Below are 20813 nucleotides of genomic sequence, written 5' to 3' on the forward strand. Positions count from 1 at the left end.
GTTATTTGACTACAAATCATCAGCTACTCAACTGCATGGTCAATTTCTCACAATTAAAAAACAAAACAAAACCAACAACCAAAAAACCAAACTGCCCCCACCCCATAATATTTACAGGGCCTTCCTGCTCCCTCTGTTCATTTCTGTACCTTGAGGGAAGCAAAAAAAGCAAAGCCCCCATTTTATAAAAACTAAACCACCCCCCACCCCACCACCAATGCACCTCATTTTCTAAAAACCTGTGAAGTATAAAATCAGGTGAGTATTTTCCTGCTGTCACACCCTGGCTAAGTGTAACATGATGTTTGTGGGTTTTTTTCCCCACCTTGGAAATCTCTTTTAAAAAAAAAATATATATATAAAACAAAACACAAAGCAAACCCCAAATAAAACCCCCCAAAGGAATCCCACGTGGCAGAGTGGCTGATGCTGCAGTGTGCTCCTTCCATGCTGGAAGCCAACATCATCCCAAAAAAAAGTGCCTTTGAGTGAAGTTATCTTTATTAACAACACAAAAACCACCCCCCTCCCCCAAAAAAAACAAACAACAATTAAAAAGGATGAAAAATAAATCACAATCTCTAGTTAAAAGCTTAATAAAACCCCTGACAGAGCAGCCTGCATCCAAAAGGACAATTTCTCCTCTTCACCACCTGCTCCAGATTGAGGTTTCACTCCCTGCTTCTCCACCCCAAGGGTCTCCAAACCCTGAGATGTTTCTCCCCACCTGGAGAGGGGAGCCCAGCAGGGCTCCTGCCAGTCTGGAGCTGTGCAGTGTTTCCCAAGTGCTTTTTATCCTCTCCCTTTGTCCCAAGAGACAGAGCCTGGGGAGCTGGAGGGATATTTGGGCTCTTGTGCTGTTTCTGAGAAGCACATCCCTGTTCCAGGGAACTTTCATAGCCCTTTTGTTCTGCTGGTTTTTAATCAGCAGTGAGAAATGTCCCTGGAGAGCCCCAAAAAACACTCCATGGCTTGGGGTGCTGCCTGAGTAAGTGCTTTCCTGGAGCCAACCTGGCTTCTGGAAGGGGTAGGGAAAGAGGGAGAGAGGGTGAGCTCCATCCAGGGACTAAGGGAACAACCAAGCCTTGAACTTTCCTCTTGGAAAGAATTAAGAGATGCTTGATCACACCAAGTCATCAAAGCCCCAAAGGTCACCAAGTCACCAGGGGTGGGGGGAGATAGGGGATGGGTTTGGGTTTGTATCATTACACACTGGCTCCCAACCCAAAAGCTGTCATAACAGACCAAGAAAACACAGAATCAGGCAGTTCTGTTTGCCAAGTTGACATGGAAAAGAAGAAAAAAAGGAAAAAAACCAACAACAACAAACCACAAAAAACAAAACAAAGCAAAAAAGCTTCCAAGATAAATACATAGGCCCCCATTTTGGAAGCATCTTCAAAAAGCTGGATCAACCGTTCTCAGCAGTGGCACAACCTTCCAGTAACATCTGTTGGGCTGGTGATTTCTCAGCTTCCTTTTGAAGAGGGGAAACATCTTCCAAATCCAAGAGAAATGGAGCTGCCACCACACACAGCTCATCTCTGTGTCCCATGGCTGTTGCCTCCCAGCAGCAGGTTGGGAACCAGCACCGAGTCTCTAATGCAGCAGGTTCCTGTTTGCTAACAGAAAGGGTTGGCAGTGGTAGTTAACTGGTTAGGAAAAGGAAAAGAACTTCTTCCAGGAAGCAGTACTTTGAGGGGGAGGGGGGGGATTTAGGATGGCTGGGACCTCTCCTCATGGATCACCATGCTACAGGCTGGAATTCAACAGAGATCCAAACCAGACCTGCTCAGGAATGCTGTCGAAAGGCAACACACACCAGGAGTTTCCATCCAGTCCACGGCAGTGGGGAGGTGACAACACTGAGGTTTGGGCTTCCAGACAGAAGGAAGGTCTCCTGGGCTCCTTGGCTAATGCTGGGGAAAGTTCCCACACAGGGGGTTGGTTTTTAGGGGGAGGTTATTGCTCCCGACTTCTCAGGCTTTTTGCCCTTCGAGAGGGCAGCTGCTTGCTTGAGGAGTTCTCTGTTCTTGGCCTGGAAACACAGGGAAAATGGGAATTTAATGGCATGGCTCATCAGTAGTTCTTGGGATCCTAGAATTGCCTGGGCTGAAGCTGCTGGCATCCTGCATGGGTGAAAAAGGGAGCTCAAGTCTGACACCTCACCTCAAAGCACCCAGAGGGAGCTCCTCCCACCCCTTCCCCCTGGCACCCCCCACCATCCCTCAGAAGTGGGCTGGAAGTTCCCAGCTTCCAGGGAGAAAGGTGACAAACACACAACTCACATGAAACCAGCCCAGGACATCCACCAAGGCCAGCAGGACCAACTCGCCTTCCCTCCCTTTTCACCAGCTGCCATGCTTGGACAGTGTGAGGAAAACTCTGGTGGTCCAAGCCCCCATCCTGACTCCTCTCCTAGAGGCCAACCTCCCCTGCCCCCCACTCTCAAACAAGCAGGTGGAGCAGCTTTGCTGGTCTCCAGCTTTGCTTCACTCTTGGTTTCTTCACACACCACCACCACGTCACCAGGATCCAGCTCTATACTGACCCTGCACCCCTAACAAAGAGCTTCCCAACTCACCACAGCACCAACCTGGAGGAATTTGCACCTGATTAAAAAATTCTGGCAACTTACAAGGCTCTCTAGCCCCTTTTACCAAACTTTAGAGCTCACTCTCCTCTAGCCTATGAGGTAAATCATGTTATAATACAGGATAGAACCCATGTGAAGCCAGAAACTGCTCTTCTGCATTAGTTTCCCCTGAATTAATGAATATGTAAAGAATTATTAGAGGAATTAAACCCTCTGCTCCAGTGCTGCATGCAGTAAAGCAGTTCCTTTTGCCTCCTGCAGGCTGGAAGAATCCAGGCACCTCTGCTTCCACCCCAGGAAAAGGCAAAATAATAAAAAACCAAGAGCACGTTCACCAAGTGAATCATGGGAACACTTCAAGGCACCTAAAATACACCAAAAGGATGTGAGCTTTTATTTTGACAGCAGTAAAGAAAGTTTCCAGAGCCTCAGTAAATACCAGCTGAAATAAAACATTCTGACACCAGAGAGGAGGAGTTCAGGGCAGTCTCAATCCAAGCTCAGAACAGCACAGCCATGGAAATCTCTCTCCACCCAGGTGGCCTGTGGGAAAACCTGCTCATGGATCTGAGAATTCCTTTTGTTTTTGCAGAACTGAGCAAGCTGAAGGCTGTTGGAATTGTCTTGACAGCTTTCCAGGCAGATACTCTCCTTGAGCAAAGGCAGCAGCAGGGTATCCTGCTCTTCTGCACACTGAGCAACCAGTCTGTCCTGGCAAACCACTGCAGGGAGAGGGGATCATCTCCCAGTTAGTCCTTGACCTCATGGGCAGGGCAGGCAAGGTGGAAAAATGCTGGAAAATTTGTCTCTTCTGGTAAACACCAACTCATTCTTTGCAGGCCACCCAAAGGTATGAGACAGAGCTCTGGGCTGGCAGAGGCAGTGCAGGATCACTAAAGCAGAGGCAGAAGGCTCTGGCTGTCACCAGTCCCCCAGCCCCAAATCACCAGTGGCTCCCAGCTCAAGGGGAGTGGGACGTGCAGCCACACACAGATATCCCAGACAGCCTCATGGGGCTTAGAAATGTGCACTGGGAAGGGGACCTCTCCAGGGATCTTCTGACAGCAGCTCTAGCCTTGAAACGTGCCTTCCAGTCTGCTCATGGCCTGAGGTGTGTGCTGATGGAGGAGGGGCTGTTTTCTCAAGGGGAACACAAGCCTTTTGTCTTCTCCCCTCCCATTTCTCATCCCCAGGGCTTTAGGTCATTCTAAACCCCAGTCATTAAAAGGTGCAAAGTTCATTTCTGTGTCTGATTTTTCCCTGTAACCAGCTCCCCTTTGACCCCATCTCCTTGGTGGCTCAGAGTGTACCCATGCTGATAGTCTGCCTTGTGTTTCCAGGGCCATGACAAGAATCCTGCTCTCCCTGTTCCCTCCAGCTCAGGGACTTCTTTATTTGGACTCCAGAGATACAATGTTAGCTAAAGGAACTGCCAATTGTTTCTTGGGCTTTGTTCTCTCTGGTTGCTGGTCACATAAATCACATTAAGAGCTGTGGGGTGCAGGGAGTTGACCCATGTTCTGCAGAAACAGGTTCCAACCTGATTTTGGCAAGAGGTAAAATGAGTTGGATGGTTCCCATCTAGTCCACAAGGGGACACAAGACAGCAAGTGAACAATAAAGTAAGACTGAGCCTGAGTAGAGAGGAGGAGGGAGGATACAACCAGGGGTTACAATGCCCTGCAGCCTGGTTCAGAGCTGGGGAGGGGCTGGCAGAGCAGAGAGGCTGTAGGACAGGGCTGAGAAGTGTCAGCAGAGCTGTGTGTGCAGAAGCTCACGGGGTGTTGTGATCAGGAGTGTCCTCAGTCACTCCTGGGTACAGCCCAGCTCAGCAAATTGAAACAAAAATGCTGTCACCTGTAACTGCTCCATGACCTCCTTGTGAGTCTTCTCCATCTGGTTCATCTTTGCCCTCATCTGTGACTCCTGGTATTGCAGGTCAGCTTTCAGCTCTGTGATCTGCAGATAAAGCAGTGAGGAACAAGTGAGCTGGAAGAAGAAATGAATCCCTTCACCCCAGACACACCTTGCCATGGAAAATGCTTCTGTAGAAGTAGTGTGAGACTGGATGAGTTCAGGGATGTGTTGGGGTGGGCAAGGAGACCAGAACTGTGTCACTGAGCAGCACAGAGGAACAGGAGTAGCCAGGGCTTTCCTTCTGCACAGAGCAGTGTGGTCTTTCCTTGCTTGTGCCTCCACACTGTCTCTTGAGACAGTGGTCTGAAAATGACCCTTTAGCAAACGAGATCTCCTGGGTGGGCCCAGAAAGCCTCATTAACTCTGGACACAACCTGGGAACAGCCAGAAACGCTCTTGCTCACTCCAGGATCCCAGAATCCCAGAATCCCAGACTGGTTTGGGTTGGAAGGACCTTAAAGATCATCCAGTCCCAACCCCCTGCATGGGCAGGGACACCTCCCACCAGCCCGGGTTGCTCCAAGCCCCATCCAACCTGCCCTTCAACACTGCCAGGGATGGGGCAGCCACAGCTTCCCTGGGCAACCCGGGCCAGGGTCTCACCACCCTCACCAACCTAAATTTCCCCTCTAATTAAACCCCAGACTCCACTGGAGTGTGCTCTGCACAACCATGCCAGCACACTGCAGGGGAAAGCAAGTCATGGGCTGTACCTTCTTCTCCTTCTCCAAAATCATCTGATCCTTCTGGTGCAGCATCTTTTTTAAAGTAGCCACTTCCTCCTTCAGCTGGGCAATGATAACAAAGTGGTCGGTGCCAGGAGAGTCCAGGGCCAGGTCTGGAGAAAAACTGCAACACAAAAAAAAGAGGAAAGACTCTCACTGTGACCCCTTCTCCTCCCTGAGGCTGGGAAGCTCCCACACAGGTGGCTCTTGAAGGAGAATGGGAATCATTTTGTGACAAACATCGTGGCCTCCAGACACTGTATCCCATGCCATCTGGAATTTGGGAAACACATGGAATGACCAGCAACAGAAATGCAGGATATATCTGGTTGCTATTGCATGATCAGTGTGGACACAGGAATCCTAGAGGTGACTCAGGCCAGTGGCTGCAGCAACCATTCCAACAGCAAGGATCTTCAAACCCAAGAGCTGAGAACAGTGACCAGAGAGCTAAAGAAACTGTATCCAAGCACTCAGGAACCCTCTTTGCTCTCAGGAAGTCCTTGGATGCACAGCAAAACCTTTCACTAAGTGTAAACAGACCTTCTGGGGAAGGAGGGAACATCAAAGAGAAACAAACAACCTCAGGCTAAACAAACAAAAAGGGAGACACCTCAATTAAAGTCAGCACTGTCCTCAGCAGGGGAAAAAGGTAAAGAGACACACTGGACTTTTGGACTTTGATTCCACAATGATACAGCAATTTAGGAAGAAGCTTCATTACCACTTCAGAGCAGCAAAAACTCTCCAGGAAGACAGAGAAGGAGCTGAACACACCACTTGTACAGCACCAGGTACTCTAAATAAAAGCAACCACCTGAAAACTTATCTGGAGAGGAGTCATTCCCCTGCTCTGGCAATTCCCAAATCTCCCCATGAGACACCCAGTGATCTGGGCTGGCACTTCAGGAACACTGAACATCAGAAGATAAAATATACTGCATCCACAGGCTCAGGGAGCTCACCTGATCCTTAGGGCTGGAATGCTAAACCTGATTTTTATCTCTCAGTGCCAAAAGGGCAGCACACTCCCAGCCACACAGACCTGGAATTGCTGGATACAAATTTAACAGTAATAAGACAACAAAGCTTCACCGAGAAGATTACTTCAAGCCTGGCCCTTATCAGACAGCACTGCTGCTATAAAGATAAGCTGCCAGGTTTACCTGAAGCCTGACTTCTTTTAAAGCCTCCAGAGTAGGTCCAGATATATCCTAAAGCCTGCATTCCAGCTGGGAAGCTGGGAGCTGCAGCAGAGGAGGCATGGTGAGAACCTGGATCTGAGCCTCTCCCAAGAGTACTGCCACCTCTGTGCTTCCAGTGCCCTCAGCACCCAGGCAGAGAGCACCAGGGTCTCCTCTAGTGCCTGGAAACAATCAATTTTCTAATTAAAAGACCAGTCTGCTTTGATTGGACTGGTTAGCAAGGATGTGGCAGAAGAAAAGGCTCTTTACACCTCTGTGCTGGGAATCTGCAGAGGGCAGCTAAATAAGGGCAGCTGTAGGGATCTGAGTCACAGGATAGCCCTGCAGCACTGCAGGAGAGCTTAGCAAAGGGAACCTCACAATCCCAGACTGGTTTGGGTTGGAAGGGACCTTAAAGATCATCCAGTCCCAACCTCCTGCATGGGCAGGGACACCTCCCACCAGCCCAGGTTGCTCCAAGCCCCATCCAACCTGCCCTTCAACACTGCCAGGGATGGGGCAGCCACAGCTTCCCTGGCCAACCTGGGCCAGGCTCTCACCACCCTCACACCCAAGAATTTCCTCCTCATGTCCAACCTCCATCTCCCCTCTGCCAGTTTAATCCATCCCCCCTTGTCCTCTCCCTCCCTGCCCTTGTCCCAAGTCCCTCCCCAGCTTTCCTGCAGCCCCTTCAGGCCCTGGAAGGTGCTCTAAGGTCTCCCTGGAGCCTTCTCTTCTCCAGGCTGAACACCCCAACTCTCCCAGCCTGTCTCCAGAGCAGAGCTGCTCCAGCCCTTGGATCATCTCTGTGGCTCCTCTGGACTCTCTCCAGCACCTCCATGTCCTTCTTATGTTGGGGGCTCCAGAGCTGGACACAGCTCTCCAGGGGGTCTCCCCAGAGCAGAGCAGAGGGGACAATCCCCTCCCTGGCCCTGCTGCCCACACTGCTGGGGATGCAGCCCAGGACACGGGTGGGTTCTGGGCTCCAGCACATGGTGCTGGGTCATGTTGAGCTTCTCATCCACCATCACCCCCAAGTCCTTCTCCTCAGGGCTGCTCTCAATCCATTCTCCACCCAGCCTGGATTTGTGCTCGGGATTGCCCACTGGAGGTCTGTAGGAGACAACCCACAGTGGAAGAAGAGTCTTGTGTGGTTAAACCTTGCTGACAGCAGAACCCCCAGCATGGGATGTGGCAGCTCCCTGGGCTCACTGGATCCAGCACGGCCCTTGCCTGCCCTGGAGAGCAGCAGAGGGCCCCACACACACCACCCAACAGAGAGCATCTCCATTTCAGAACTGTGCCCGAGCAGTTTCCCCAAGTGGAGGCTGTGCAAGATGCTGGTGGGTGCTCCAGCACCTTCCTGTGTGCAAGCATGTTGCCAACAGTAGCTTTCGTTTCTCACTCAGTGCAAATATGCTGGGGAGGAGAGAAAGAAAGAATTAAAAAACCAAAAAGCAGCCTCCACAGAGAGAGGAAAAAAAAAGCTCCCTCACTGATTCCCTCTGGCTAGAAACAAACTCTTCCTTACCCCACTCCTTTGCCCAGGCAAGCTTCCCTCCTGCCATACCCCGGGGTGACAAAGAGTGCTGGGAGATGCTCCCATTTCCCCCAGCAGCTCTGGCAGGAAAAATCCCCTCCTTGGCAGCTCCTGTGGAGCCGGGAAGGCAAGAGCCAGCCCTGCCACCCAGTGGGGAGAAGGGACAGGCAGGCCACCAGCCTGCCAAGGAGCCACTGTCACACTCAGCAGACCTGGCACCTTGACCTCAGGGCTTTGAGGGTCTACTCCAGCCCTGGGGGCTGCACCCATCAGTGGCTGAAGGTTTTCCCTCAGTCCCCAGCCATCCTGTCAAGTACATGAGCACAGGCAGGTATTTTCCTACCCACTTGCTGCAAAATACACCCTGAAATGTGTCAAGGTGCTAATTATAGCAGCAGCTTTGGGCTTTTTTTTTTCCTTTCCCTCCTCTATTTTCTTTTTGAGAGTGACAACTTCATAATGCAAGGTTCCTCTGTCTTTAACCCAGTGTCAAGGAAGCAGCCCAAGACTCCAAAATTAGAAGGAAAAACTGGCACAGAGAAGTCACTCCATTCCTTTAACTAACAAATTAAGCATTAAAACCACCAACTGAACAAAAATACACCCCACTTTTTATCCTGCAAACTCCACACCATCATCCCAGCCCTTTGGATAGGCCAGGGGGACATGTGCTCTCCATGTTTGAACAGTCCAAAATGCAAGTCACTAATTAAAGTGTACTGATGAGCTCCCAGGGCTTGCAGTGGAAACAGAGGGGAAAAAAGGAGTTCTTCCAAAGACACCTGCCTGTGCTGAGTGGAGAAGAGTATTAACTGGCTGAAAATAGGCAGAACAAACGTTAAGCTTCAAGATTTTTGCTATTCAAGTCAGAAAAGCATCAATCAGGAGGCACAGACCAGGCTGACAGAACCAGCATCCACGTGTCACCTTAGGCAACAACACCCTCCATGTGCAGAAATCCACCCAGACCAACAGGAACCAGCACCTGAACTTACACTTTCTCTCACAGCACCAAAGCAGGGGCAGATCAGCCCAGGCCCTGGAGGTTTAGATGCATGCCAGGACTTTCCTAGGCAAATGAGAATCTTTTTACTAAATTAACTTTGCTGCTCAGTACCCTCCAGCATTGTTGCCCTCCCCCAGTCAGCACTGCCTGGTGTTAGAAGCACAACTTAGCATCTTGTCTGTAGGGACAGGAGAAGGGACTGCAGAGTTTGTAGCACAGAATCCCAGACTGGTTTGGGTTGGAAAAGACCTTCAAGATCATCTAGATCCAACCCCCTGCATGGGCAGGGACACCTCCCACCAGCCCAGGCTGCTCCAAGCCCCATCCAACCTGCCCTTCAACACTGCCAGGGATGGGGCAGCCACAGCTTCCCTGGGCAGCCTGTGCCAGGCTCTCACCACCCTCACACCCAAGAATTTCCTCCTCATGTCCAACCTCCATCTCCCCTCTGCCAGTTTTCATCCATCCCCCCTCATCCTCTTACTTCCTGCCCTTGTCCCAAGTCCCTCCCCAGCTTTCCTGCAGCCCCTTCAGGCCCTGGAAGGTGCTCTAAGGTCTCCCTGGAGCCTTCTCTTCTCCAGGCAGAACAACCTTTGAGGTAGGCAGTGACTAATGAATTACCAGTGGCTTTAACAAACCCTTCAGGCACTAACACATCCAAGTTCCCTGCTGTTTGCAAAGAGATCCATTGACAGGGACATTTCCCATGTGTGAGGCAGTTCCCAGGGAGGGAGGGCAAGAGGGGAGAAAACAACAGGTGATCTCACTTCAGGATGTCAGTGCCTTGAGAAACAGGACAATGGTGGGAAGCAGCCCAGGGCGCCAGCGTGGACGGGGCACTCTGGATAGGGGGACAAAGCATCTCGGGAGAGGAAGGAACGCTGAGAATCAGAGAGGAAAGGCAGGAATGAACATATGCATGGACAAGACTGTAAAAAAAAAATATATATATATATAAAAAAATCCATCTCAATCTCCTGTTTCTGCCAGTGTCAATATAAACCAGCACCAACCGTGACAGCGGAAAGGGGCTGGAGGCTCTCAAGGCAAGATGTTGGATCACTTGTTCCTGCCCCAGGAGGGGAAATGGGAGGTGGATGCTGATCCCTCTCCTCTCAGGCATCTCCCTGCAGGTGAGTCTGACACTCTGAGTGCACAAAACCTCAACTCTACAGCCCACCCTTTTCCCTGCAGCTGCAGAGGGAGGATGAAGCTGACCTGGCTGCAGCTTCTCTAACTGTTGGGGAGCTCAGCCAACAAGCAGCTTCTGTTCTGCAGCTACAGGCACTAGATAATCTTCTTCTGCTCAAACCTGTGTATAAATGCCAAGCAACACTGGCTTGCCAGGTTCTGGAAAGCTGCTAACACAGCCCCTCCAGGTCCCAGAGACTAAGATCCCTGCTCTAGTGCAAGAACTTCCTGCTATTTCAACAGAACTCTGTCTTAAACTTAGCCAACAAAACTGCCCACCCACCATTTCCCCATGTAACAGGCTCACCTGTCACCATTGGCAGAGATGGCATCAAACTTGGCTTTCTTCTTTGGGATTTCATTCTGAATAGAAGAGGTGGATAAGGTTTTCTGGCTAGAAAAAGGAGGAAATAGTATGTCAGCACCTGAGTGACTTGCAGCCTAAAACAAAGAAGCAGACAAGTATTCCCTCCCACTCTGAACCTATTAAAAGGAGATTTCCTAGTGCAAGAGAATGATAAAGAATTCATTCCCTGAAGAGTAGCTGGAGACTAAAAATAAACAGAAAACAATGAGTCAGATCAGGAGGGAGGTGAACAACTCACACTTAAAAATCTACATTTCAGTAATTAAATTTTATAAATGCAATTTAGCTTTCATTTAATTTCACTTAACAAGTTCAGTGAAGCTGAATCACTAAGGAGCACTGCTGGACTCGAGGGCTAAGCCAGAACAGCAGGGTTTGCAAAGTGGCAAGGCATGAGTTAGCCAGATCCTCCTGAACAACAAACAACTGCCAAAACCCGACCACAAGAAACTGAGTCCACAGGCACTTCTCCCACTTCCTTTAGGAAGAACAGACAAGGGGCCTTGGAGCAGCCAGACACCCTGTGTGCTCCCCCTGCACAACAGAATCATAGAATCCCAGACTGGTTTGGGTTGGGAGGACCTGAAAGATGATCCAGTCCCAACCCCCTGCATGGGCAGGGACACCTCCCACCAGCCCAGGCTGCTCCAAGCCCCATCCAACCTGCCCTTCAACACTGCCAGGGATGGGGCAGCCACAGCTTCCCTGGGCAACCTGGGCCAGGCTCTCACCACCCTCACAGCCAAGAATTTCCTCCTCATGTCCAACCTCCATCTCCCTCTGCCAGTTTTAATCCATCCCCCTTGTCCTCTCCCTCCCTGCCCTTGTCCCAAGCCCCTCCCCAGCTTTCCTGGAGCCCCTTCAGGCCCTGGAAGGTGCTCTAAGGTCTCCCTGGAGCCTTCTCTTCTCCAGGCTGAACACCCCAACTCTCCCAGCCTGTCTCCAGAGCAGAGCTGCTCCAGCCCTTGGATCATCTCGTGGCCCTAAAGGAAATCTCCTGTGAGTCACCTGTTGTAGTGGCTGCCACTGCTGAGCCTGCTGTACTGCTCCTTCTCCTGCAGGCTGGCCCGGGAGGAGCTGCTCAGGTGTTTGCACTGCTCTTTGGTCTTCTGCAGGACCCGTTTGTAGGACAGTGTGCACAACCAGCACAGCAGCTTTCCATCCACCTGGAAGGGGAGAGAGAAATGGGAGAAGCTTTGATCTTGCTTCCTGCCCACAAACCAAACGTGGAGAAGACAAGAAGCACCTTCAGGCTTAAGATCACATATGAACAAGCAGAGAGTCAAAAAAGATCCCTGGAGTGCCTGGGAAGGGTAAGAAGTGGATCAGGCATGGCTGTGTGATGCAGCCAGTGCTCATTAACAGCAGCTAATCTGTTGTAACTACAGTCCCTGCCAAGCTCTGCTTACAGATTGTCTCCCAGCACCCATCACCAGGACAGGCTGATTCCACTGGGGTTTCTGTCAGAGCAAGAGCAAGGAATGGTATGTGACAGGGTAGTCACTGGAGACCCAAACAGCAAGGTCTCTGTGTAAGGAAGATGAGCAGGACAGTGCAGCATCCCAAAGGAACAACAGCTGCTTATGGTCTGCAGGAAGCAGGCCCTGGAAGTACACACCTCCTAAGGAGCCCTTCTGTTTAAACAAAGGGGGTGCAGAAGGCATGGAATGGTTTAATGGAATTGTGTGAGGGTAGTGAGACCCTGGCCCAGGTTGCCCAGGGAAGCTGTGGCTGCCCCATCCCTGGCAGTGTTGAAGGGCAGGTTGGATGGGGCTTGGAGCAGCCTGGGCTGGTGGGAGGTGTCCCTGCCCATGCAGGGGGTTGGGACTGGATGATCTTTAAGGTCCCTTCCAACCCAAACCATCCCATGATTCTGAACAGATCTAGCAAAGCAGCAGAGCAGCTCAGAGATTAAACAGCTCCAAACCAGCTCCTACAGCAAAGCTCAACCCCAGCAAAACCACATTACATCCCAAAGTCCCATCCTTTTGAGCAGATATGGAGGAGATGGGCAGACAAACACCATCCCCAGCCCTTATTTTTTTTTTTTTTACCTTCCCAGCCTCCTTTCCCAGTGACACTGACCTTCTTTCGATCATCCTTCCTGTCAAATGCACACTGCTGCTTGCACTGCTCACAGGAGTGGGGGGGTCCATACTTCTTCTCCGAGTTTGTGCAGCGCTGACACTTGTTTCCAATAAATGCTGCTATAATGTTGCAGTACTGGCAGGGCTTTGGCTGTGGGAAATAATAACTGATACAACAACATCTTCTAAAGACATTCTTACCCTTCTTTCATCCCCCCCCATCACTTCAAAACTTTCATTTCTCCCTTGCCAGCTAATCATAAAGATGATCCATGACATAACGAGGAAGTGGACTCAGCCCTGGCACCCTGAGCATTTCTCAAGTGGTACAAAATCTTTAAGCAAATGTAAAACACCAAAAATAGAAATAATCAAATTCTCTTTTTGCAGATTTCAGACAAGCAGGAAAGAAAGATTTATCACTGCTCCCTGCATCAGTCTCAGTTTGGGTAAGCTCTTGTTTTGACTGGATGTTGAGTCGTTCAACTCCTGGCCTAAAATCATAGAACCATGGGATGGTTTGGGGTGGAAGGACCTTCAAGATCATCCAGTCCTAACCCCCTGCATGGGCAGGGACACCTCCCACCAGCCCAGGTTGCTCCAAGCCCCATCCAACCTGCCCTTCAACACTGCCAGGGATGGGGCAGCCACAGCTTCCCTGGGCAACCTGGGCCAGACTCTTCCCACCCTCACACCCAAGAATTTCCTCCTCATCTCCAACCTCCATCTCCCCTCTTCCAGGTTTAATCCATCCCCCTTGTCCTCTCCCTCCCTGCCCTTGTCCCAAGTCCCTCCCCAGCTTTCCTGGAGCCCCTTCAGGCCCTGGAAGGTGCTCTAAGGTCTCCCTGGAGCCTTCTCTTCTCCAGGCTGAACAGCTGCTCCTTTGTGGACTAAAATAAAATCAAAGCTTCATGCTTGAGGGACCCACATATTATTGATCAGTCATGCTATTACAACACATAAACTGCTCTGGGATTCAGCAGGATAAGGACAAGAAACATGAAAGGAAAAGAAGCTGATGGGAATGAGTCCTGCTCACTTACTGTGCCATAAAGCTTCACATTCTGAGCACATTTCTTGCATATTGTGTTGGTTTTGCTGTTGAAAAGAAGGACAGATCATTCTATTAACACTTCCCCAAAGTAAATTCAACCTCTGTGGTTAGGATCCCTCCCTCTCCTAAGCTCCCTCTCCAGTGGTGAGACTGAATTCATCTTCACCAGGGACCTAGATATCAAAGGGCATTTCCTATCCCCATCTGGCTGGGAATAATTCACCCAAAAAAGGGGTATGAAAAAGGTGTCTTTTAATTAAGGCAGCCCCAGATGCCACCAGTATTTTTTGTCCTTTCATATAGAGGAGTCTGATCACCAGCTAATTGGCAGCAGGAGTGATTCAGCACTGGTGACAGCCTGGGCTCTGGAGGAGGTTTGCTCTGGGTGACAAGGTTAAAGCAGGTCAGGACAGAGGGTGTATTTGCCCAGCAAACACAGACAGGAACACCCCACACATTAGGGTTACCAACCTCTCCTCTGTAAGCTACAGCACTTGCCCACATTCCAAAAGGCAAAAAGGAAACACATCAGGAAATGATTTTTGGAGACAAGAAAATCAGGCAAGAGGAAAACTCAGGAGAAGATGAACCCAGGTTCTTTGTGGGAAGATGCACCTGAGCACTGAACAATTAAAAGCCAAAGGTGCAAATCTAAGGACACCTCAGAGGAACACTGGGCTGCCCAGCAGATCTTTGAATGCCATTGGTTCCTCAAGTCCTCCACAGCAACAATCATAGAATCACAGAGTGGTTTGGGTTGAAAGGGCCTTAAAAATCGTCTATTCCCAACCCCCTGCATGGGCAGGGACACCTCCCACCAGCCCAGGTTGCTCCAAGCCCCATTCAACCTGCCCTTCAACACTGCCAGGGATGGGGCAGCCACAGCTTCCCTGGGCAACCTGGGCCAGGCTCTCACCACCCTCACACCCAAGAATTTCCTCCTCATGTCCAACCTCCATCTCCCCTCTGCCAGTTTTAATCCATCCCCCTTGTCCTCTCCCTCCCTGCCCTTGTCCCAAGTCCCTCCCCAGCTTTCCTGGAGCCCCTTCAGGCACTGGAAGGAAATCTCCAGGTTAAGGCTTAGCCATCAAAGGTGGGGAAACATTTTGGTTCCCCAGCTGGGTCTGATCTAAAGAAAACAAGTCTCCCCAGCTCAGTGGGCATTTACCTTTCCTGCTGGAATTCAGTCCTGCAGTAAGTGCATTTAACAATGGGATGTGCAATCCGGCACTCCTGCAACAACAGGAGTGTTTGGTGAGATGCTTCTCCCTGCCCCAAAATCCCAGACAACCTGCTGACCCTCCACAGGCACAGACATTCATCCAACCCCCAACGTTTCCTTCCTGGACAGTCACGCTGCTCTTACCAGGGCTGAGAGCAGAGGAAGGGTGACAGGAATGGCATGTGTCACAGGTGAGCCAGAAGTAAATTGAGATTCCTCATGACAGCTTATTTGTGCCCAACGCCCACAGACAAGGGTCACTGTGGTTGGCCTCACCTCCCAGGGCAGGAACACAGAGTCCTGCCACCTTCCCCTCTGCTCATCTGCTTTGCCCCATCGATCTCAGTAATCCCAGGCCACTCCATTTCCTGTCCCCCATTCCCTGCCTCGTCCCTGATCTCATTCTTCCTCACCCAAACTGCCCCACCCACCCAGACTGCCCCCCAAGACCCACCTCCTTCCTTCAAGACACCAGAAGGCCTCCCCCAAATGTCCCCAAACCCTCCCAAATGCCCTGGAATCCCCCACATACCCCCAGCCTCCCTCACAAACATCCCTTCAGTTCCACCCTGGCCTTCCCTCATGAACAGTACCCATCTTCCCCCAACTCTCCCCCCACAATGGCCCCATAACTCACTCTCCAAGTATCTCCAGCACCCCGAAACAACCTCCGATGTCCTCAGCCCTCCCTGCCCAACAAGCAGCTCCCCCAATCAGTCCCTCAACACCACTACCCCTCCATCAACAGCCCCCAGGCCCTACCAGCTGCCCCCATGCCTCCCAGCCCCTCAAAACCTCCCACAAGCTCTCAGGCTCTCACCCACCTAGTACCCTCAGACCCCCAATTACCACAAATGAGGCCCCAGCTTCCCTAGATGGCCCCCCAGGGCATCCCTATAAACAGCCCTTCCATTACCCCCAGTCCCTTCCAAGACACCCCCTGCATATCCCCCCTCACTAACAACCCTCCAGGCATCCTCTGCCCCCCTCAAGCAGCTCCCTCACAGCCCATCCCCACAAGCAGCTGACAGAGAGCCCCCCCGACCAGCTCCCTCACCGACTGTTCCCCCAACTAACTCCCTCACAAATTACCCCCCTAACCAGCTCCCTCACAAATTGCCCCCCCAACTAACTCCCTCACAAACTGTCCCCTAATCACCTCCCTCACAAATTGCCCCCCCTACCAGCTCCCTCACCGACTGCTCCCCCAACTAACTCCCTCACAAATTGCCCCCCTAATCAGCTCCCTCATTAATTGCCCCCCCAATCATCTCCCTCATTAATTGCCCCCCCAATCATCTCCCTCACAAACTGTCCCCCAATCACCTCCCTCACAAATTGCCCCCCAACTAACTCCCTCACAAATTGCCCTCCTAATCAGCTCCCTCATTAATTGCCCCCCAATCATCTCCCTCACAAATTGCCCCCCCAATCACCTCCCTCATTAATTGCCCCCCCAACCACCTCCCTCACAACCTGCCCCCCCCCCCCAGCAGCTCCCCCCCCCACCCCGCTACCCCCCCCCCCACCCCAGGTCACCCCCCCCCCAGGCTGCCCCCCTCAACCCCTGCGGTGCCCCCGGACCTTGCAGAGCTGCTGGCCCTGGCTGAGCGCCTCGAAGGGGAAGCGCTGGTGGCACTTGGTGCAGGCGTACAGCGCCGCCATCCCGCCGCCCCGCTGACAGGCGCGCCCCGCGGCCGCCCCGCCGCGCGCCCCGCCCCCTCCCGCCGCGCCGCCGCCTCCCATTGGCCGCCCGACACATCACTCACCCTCCCTCCGCTTCTCATTGGTCCATCCTGCCGTCACTCCCGGGAGCGGGAGGAGCCGCCCCCCCCCTCCCCGCCCTTTCTCTCTGCGGGCGTTGGGGAAGCGTTGACGTCACGCGGGGCTGCGCGCGCTGCCATGACGCAATCACCGCCCCCCCCCCCCCCCCGCGTGACGCGAGACCACGAGGCCTTGCGGGGGGACCCGGAAGTGGGGCCGGGGCGGGGTGAGGTGGGACAGGGGAGGGGGCTGGGCCGGGGGAGGGGGCTGGGACAGGGGAGGGGGCTGAGCTGGGCCGGGGAGGGGGCTGGGCAAGGGGAGGGGGCTGAGCTGGGCCAGGGGAGGGGGCTGGGCCAGGGGAGGGGGCTGGGCCGGGCTGGAGAGGGGGCTGAGCTGGGCCAGGGGAGGGGGCTGCGTCAGGGGAGGGGACTGAGCTGGGTCAGGGGAGGGGGCTGCGTCAGGGGAGGGGGCTGAGCTGGGTCAGGGGAGGGGGCTGCGTCAGGGGAGGGGGCTGAGGAGGGGGCTGAGCTGGATCAGGGGAGGGGGCTGGGCCAGGGGAGGGGGCTGGGTCAGGGGAGGGGGCTGAGCTGGGTCAGGGGAAGGGGCTGCGTCAGGGGAGGGGGCTGGGGAGGGGGCTGAGCTGGGCCAGGGGAGGGGGCTGGGCCAGGGGAGGGGGCTGGGCCAGGGGAGGGGGCTGAGCTGGGCCAGGGGAGGGGGCTGGGCCGGGGGAGGGGGCTAAGCTGGGTCAGGGGAGGGGGCTGGGCCGGGGAGGGGGCTGGGCCGGGGGAGGGGGCTAAGCTGGGTCAGGGGAGGGGGCTGGGCCGGGGAGGGGGCTGAGCTGGATCAGGGGAGGGGGCTGGGCCAGGGGAGGGGGCTGAGCTGGGTCAGGGGAGGGGGGCTGAGCTGGATCAGGGGAGGGGGCTGGGCCAGGGGAGGGGGCTGAGCTGGGTCAGGGGAGGGGGCTGCGTCAGGGGACGGGGCTGAGCTGGGCTGGGGAGGGGGCTGGGCCAGGGGAGGGGGCTGAGCTGGATCAGGGGAGGGGGCTGGGCCAGGGGAGGGGGCTGAGCTGGGCCAGGGGAGGGGGCTGGGCCAGGGGAGGGGGCTGGGCCAGGGGAGGGGGCTGAGCTGGGCAGGTCAGGCCGGGCCGAGGGGTGCAGGTGTTTGCAGGGCTAAGCCAGGGCAGAAGGGAGATCCATGACTGGTGTGCTAGGGAGGGCAGGAGCTGCAGGGCCCGGGGGGGAAGGGAGACTGGGTCAGGGCTGGGCTGGGGGCCCAGAGGGGCTGGGGGCGTGAGGAGATGGGGCTGGGGGGGGAAGGCCACGGGGGGGGTGGCTGGAGGAGGGTGAGGTCTGGAGGGAGAAAGGAAGCAGGAGCCTGGGGAGGATGTTTCCACCTTGAGAGCAGAGCTGGGGGGCAGCAGGAACAGAAGGGCTGGGGCCAGAGGGAAAACCGTGCCTGAAAGGTCGAGGGAAAGAGAACTGGAGGAAGAGGAAGGGAGAACGAGGGAGGAAGAAGTGTCTGCAGCAAAAGCAAAACCTTGACGTGAACTTAGTTTCCCCCTTTTGCTCCGACTGCAGCTGCTGCTGGGGCAGCTGCTCATCTACAAGGCTCAGTCCGGGCTGGGATTTCCATGGGTGGAGCTGCCTCTGGTTTGGGGCAGGGTTGCAAATCACTTCCCGCTGTGGTTACACCACAACCAGGGTGCTGCAGTTTGCAGCTCCAGACACTGGGATGGTTTTTATTTCAGGGGACGGGGTTGGACTCCAGTTCCTGCAGCCAGGGCCGAGCTCACCCCCCCACACACACTAAACGCACTTTTTCCTTACCCGAATCATTGTCGGTTTTTTACAGCATGACCCAGAACAGGTGCTGGGAGCTCAGGTCTGTGCTGCCTGCCCAGACCGCTGGGGGAATTGCAGCATTTTGGAGTTAAAAAGTTCACTCTCCAGCTCCGAAAGGAGCGAACAAACAGGCAACAACCACTCACAGTGATGACAACTCCCTTTTCTCCCCACACTGCCCCAAATTCCTGTCCTCTCTCACCCTCCTCTCTCTCAGGCCATCAGAGAGACCTTGAAATCTTTGGGAAACTTCTTCCCCCACCTTTTTTTTTTAATATATATATATTTTTTATACCACACCAGCTGACAAAGTATTCCCAGTCCGAGCTTGTACAAGTGGTGAAGCTGAAACATGAGCTGCTCACTGCGGTGCCTTTCCCAAAAAGGGCTGGGAGGGGGGAGTGTCTTGGGTTTTTAGGAAGGCTGCGTGGGTGTGCATGTTAAACTGGAATTCTCTCTGCTTGCCTACCTCGGGGACTGGTTCTAATCACCGGGCAAAATCCTCTGCGTGGAGGAGAAATACTTAATTTCATGAAACCCGTTGCCTTGTGCTGCCTGGTGATTGGGAAGTGGTGGTTGGTGAAAGCAGGAGGCAGAATTTGGCTTGAAATAATAATTAAAAATAAAAAAAAAAAGCCCTCGTTGTTGAGGGGTTGTGATGATCCGAGGTTCTGGGGAAGGGGGAGGAAGGAGAGGGAGGCTGGAGAAGCAGAGGGAAGGAAGGAGCTTGACAGTGCAGCTGGAAAACGTAACCCCCCACCAGCCAGGAGAAAAAAAAAAACTCTCTAAAAGTCACAGGGGAGGTCTGCAAATCTCTGGAGCTGAAGGAAAAGGGATGACTTTGTTTTCAGAACATGAACGACAAACCTGCCAGAGCATTTGCCAAGGGGAGGGGGGGAAAAAACCCACCGCGTTTGGCTGAGGAAGAGGATTTGTAAAGCTGCTACTGAAGGAAGTGTGAGAAGAAACGTTTAAAAAGCCACTGCCTGGGTGGTTTTCCAGCAGCAAAGCCATTTCTGGCTCTGCAGAGCTTGGGAGGCTGCTCAGATCATGTTGGATGCAGTGATTTGTACCCCCAAAAATTCCTGTTAATGTATGACAGGCTGGGAGAGTTGGGGTGTTCAGCCTGGAGAAGAGAAGGCTCCAGGGAGACCTTAGAGCACCTTCCAGTGCCTAAAGGGGCTCCAGGAAAGCTGGGGAGGGGCTTGGGACAAGGGCAGGGAGGGAGAGGACAAGGGGGATGGATTAAAACTGGCAGAGGGGAGATGGAGGTTGGACATGAGGAGGAAATTCTTGGGTGTGAGGGTGGTGAGAGCCTGGCCCAGGTTGCCCAGGGAAGCTGTGGCTGCCCCATCCCTGGCAGTGTTGAAGGGCAGGTTGGATGGGGCTTGGAGCAGCCTGGGCTGGTGGGAGGTGTCCCTGCCCATGCAGGGGGGGTGGGGCTGGATGATCTTTAAGGTCCTTCAACCCAAACCAGTCTGATTCTATATTAAGTAGCAAAAAGGAAGGTGCCTTCCCCCAGGTCATAGTTTTTACCATGATAAAACCTCAGGGCTCTGTTGACACTTCTCCTTTCCCTCCCTGAACCACCCAGCTGTGTCCTCACCCACCTCCAGCCCCCAGAAGCCCTCAGAGCACTGGGAGCTCCAGCTCAGCCTTCCCCGGGGTCATCTGGAGCATTTGGGAGCCAAAAAGTTGCCAAAGCATCTTTGTTTCAGCTGCTGTTCCCTGACACCGTCTGTGGGTCTCTATAAATCACTCACAGATAGTATTTTCAGCTCCTGGCTCTCTCCCTGTCCCCTGCTTTCTGAATAATTACCTTGTTTTATGGGAGCTGCCAGAGGGGTGGTTGGTTTTGGGTTGTGTTGGTGTTTTTTTTGTTCACAGATAATTCATCCAGTGCTGAAATGCAGCCAGTTTTGGGGCTGGAACACATTTTGTGACCACCTGGCATTGCTTGCACAGAGGTCTGGGAGAGCAGCTGCCTCTGGAGAGAAACTGCTGGATCCAGGACAGCCCAGGGCAGGGGAAAAGAAAAAATAAGGAAATAAAATAGCCCAACCAACCCCAAACCTGCCTGAAATCCCAGCTGGTTTGTCCTCAGAGGATCATTGAGCTTGGCAAGCTCAGCCCACCCTGAACTGCTGGATGTGTGGCCAGATTGATCCTGCAGAGCTGGATGCTCTGGCCCCCAGAAAGGCTGTTTGAGTGGAAACAAAAGAGCTCCTGGGAAGGGTTTGTGTGTCTTAACTCCCTGAGTCCTGCCTAGTGCTGGGGCCTGCCAGGGTGGGTGGGTTGGAGCCCAGCAGGGAGGTGGGA

At 53.3% G+C, this 20813-nt stretch overlaps 1 protein-coding gene across 1 annotated transcript in view; it reads right to left on the minus strand.

The window, feature by feature from the left end:
- SESN2 (sestrin 2) overlaps positions 1–16586 on the minus strand; it is a 33909-nt gene extending 17323 nt beyond the window's left edge. The window contains exons 1-9 of the mRNA XM_051638284.1: positions 16474–16586; positions 14836–14900; positions 13657–13711; positions 12612–12764; positions 11535–11692; positions 10467–10553; positions 9736–9849; positions 5227–5362; positions 4454–4555 (exon numbers count right to left, since the gene is read on the minus strand). Coding sequence (XP_051494244.1) covers positions 4454–4555; positions 5227–5362; positions 9736–9849; positions 10467–10553; positions 11535–11692; positions 12612–12764; positions 13657–13711; positions 14836–14900; positions 16474–16554 — 951 coding nt within the window. The 5' untranslated portion in view covers positions 16555–16586. The remainder of the gene's footprint in view (positions 1–4453; positions 4556–5226; positions 5363–9735; positions 9850–10466; positions 10554–11534; positions 11693–12611; positions 12765–13656; positions 13712–14835; positions 14901–16473) is intronic.
- Between the last annotated feature and the right edge of the window lie 4227 nt (positions 16587–20813).

Source organism: Apus apus, chromosome 21 (assembly GCF_020740795.1).
Source record: "Apus apus isolate bApuApu2 chromosome 21, bApuApu2.pri.cur, whole genome shotgun sequence".
NCBI classification, from domain to species: domain Eukaryota; kingdom Metazoa; phylum Chordata; class Aves; order Apodiformes; family Apodidae; genus Apus; species Apus apus.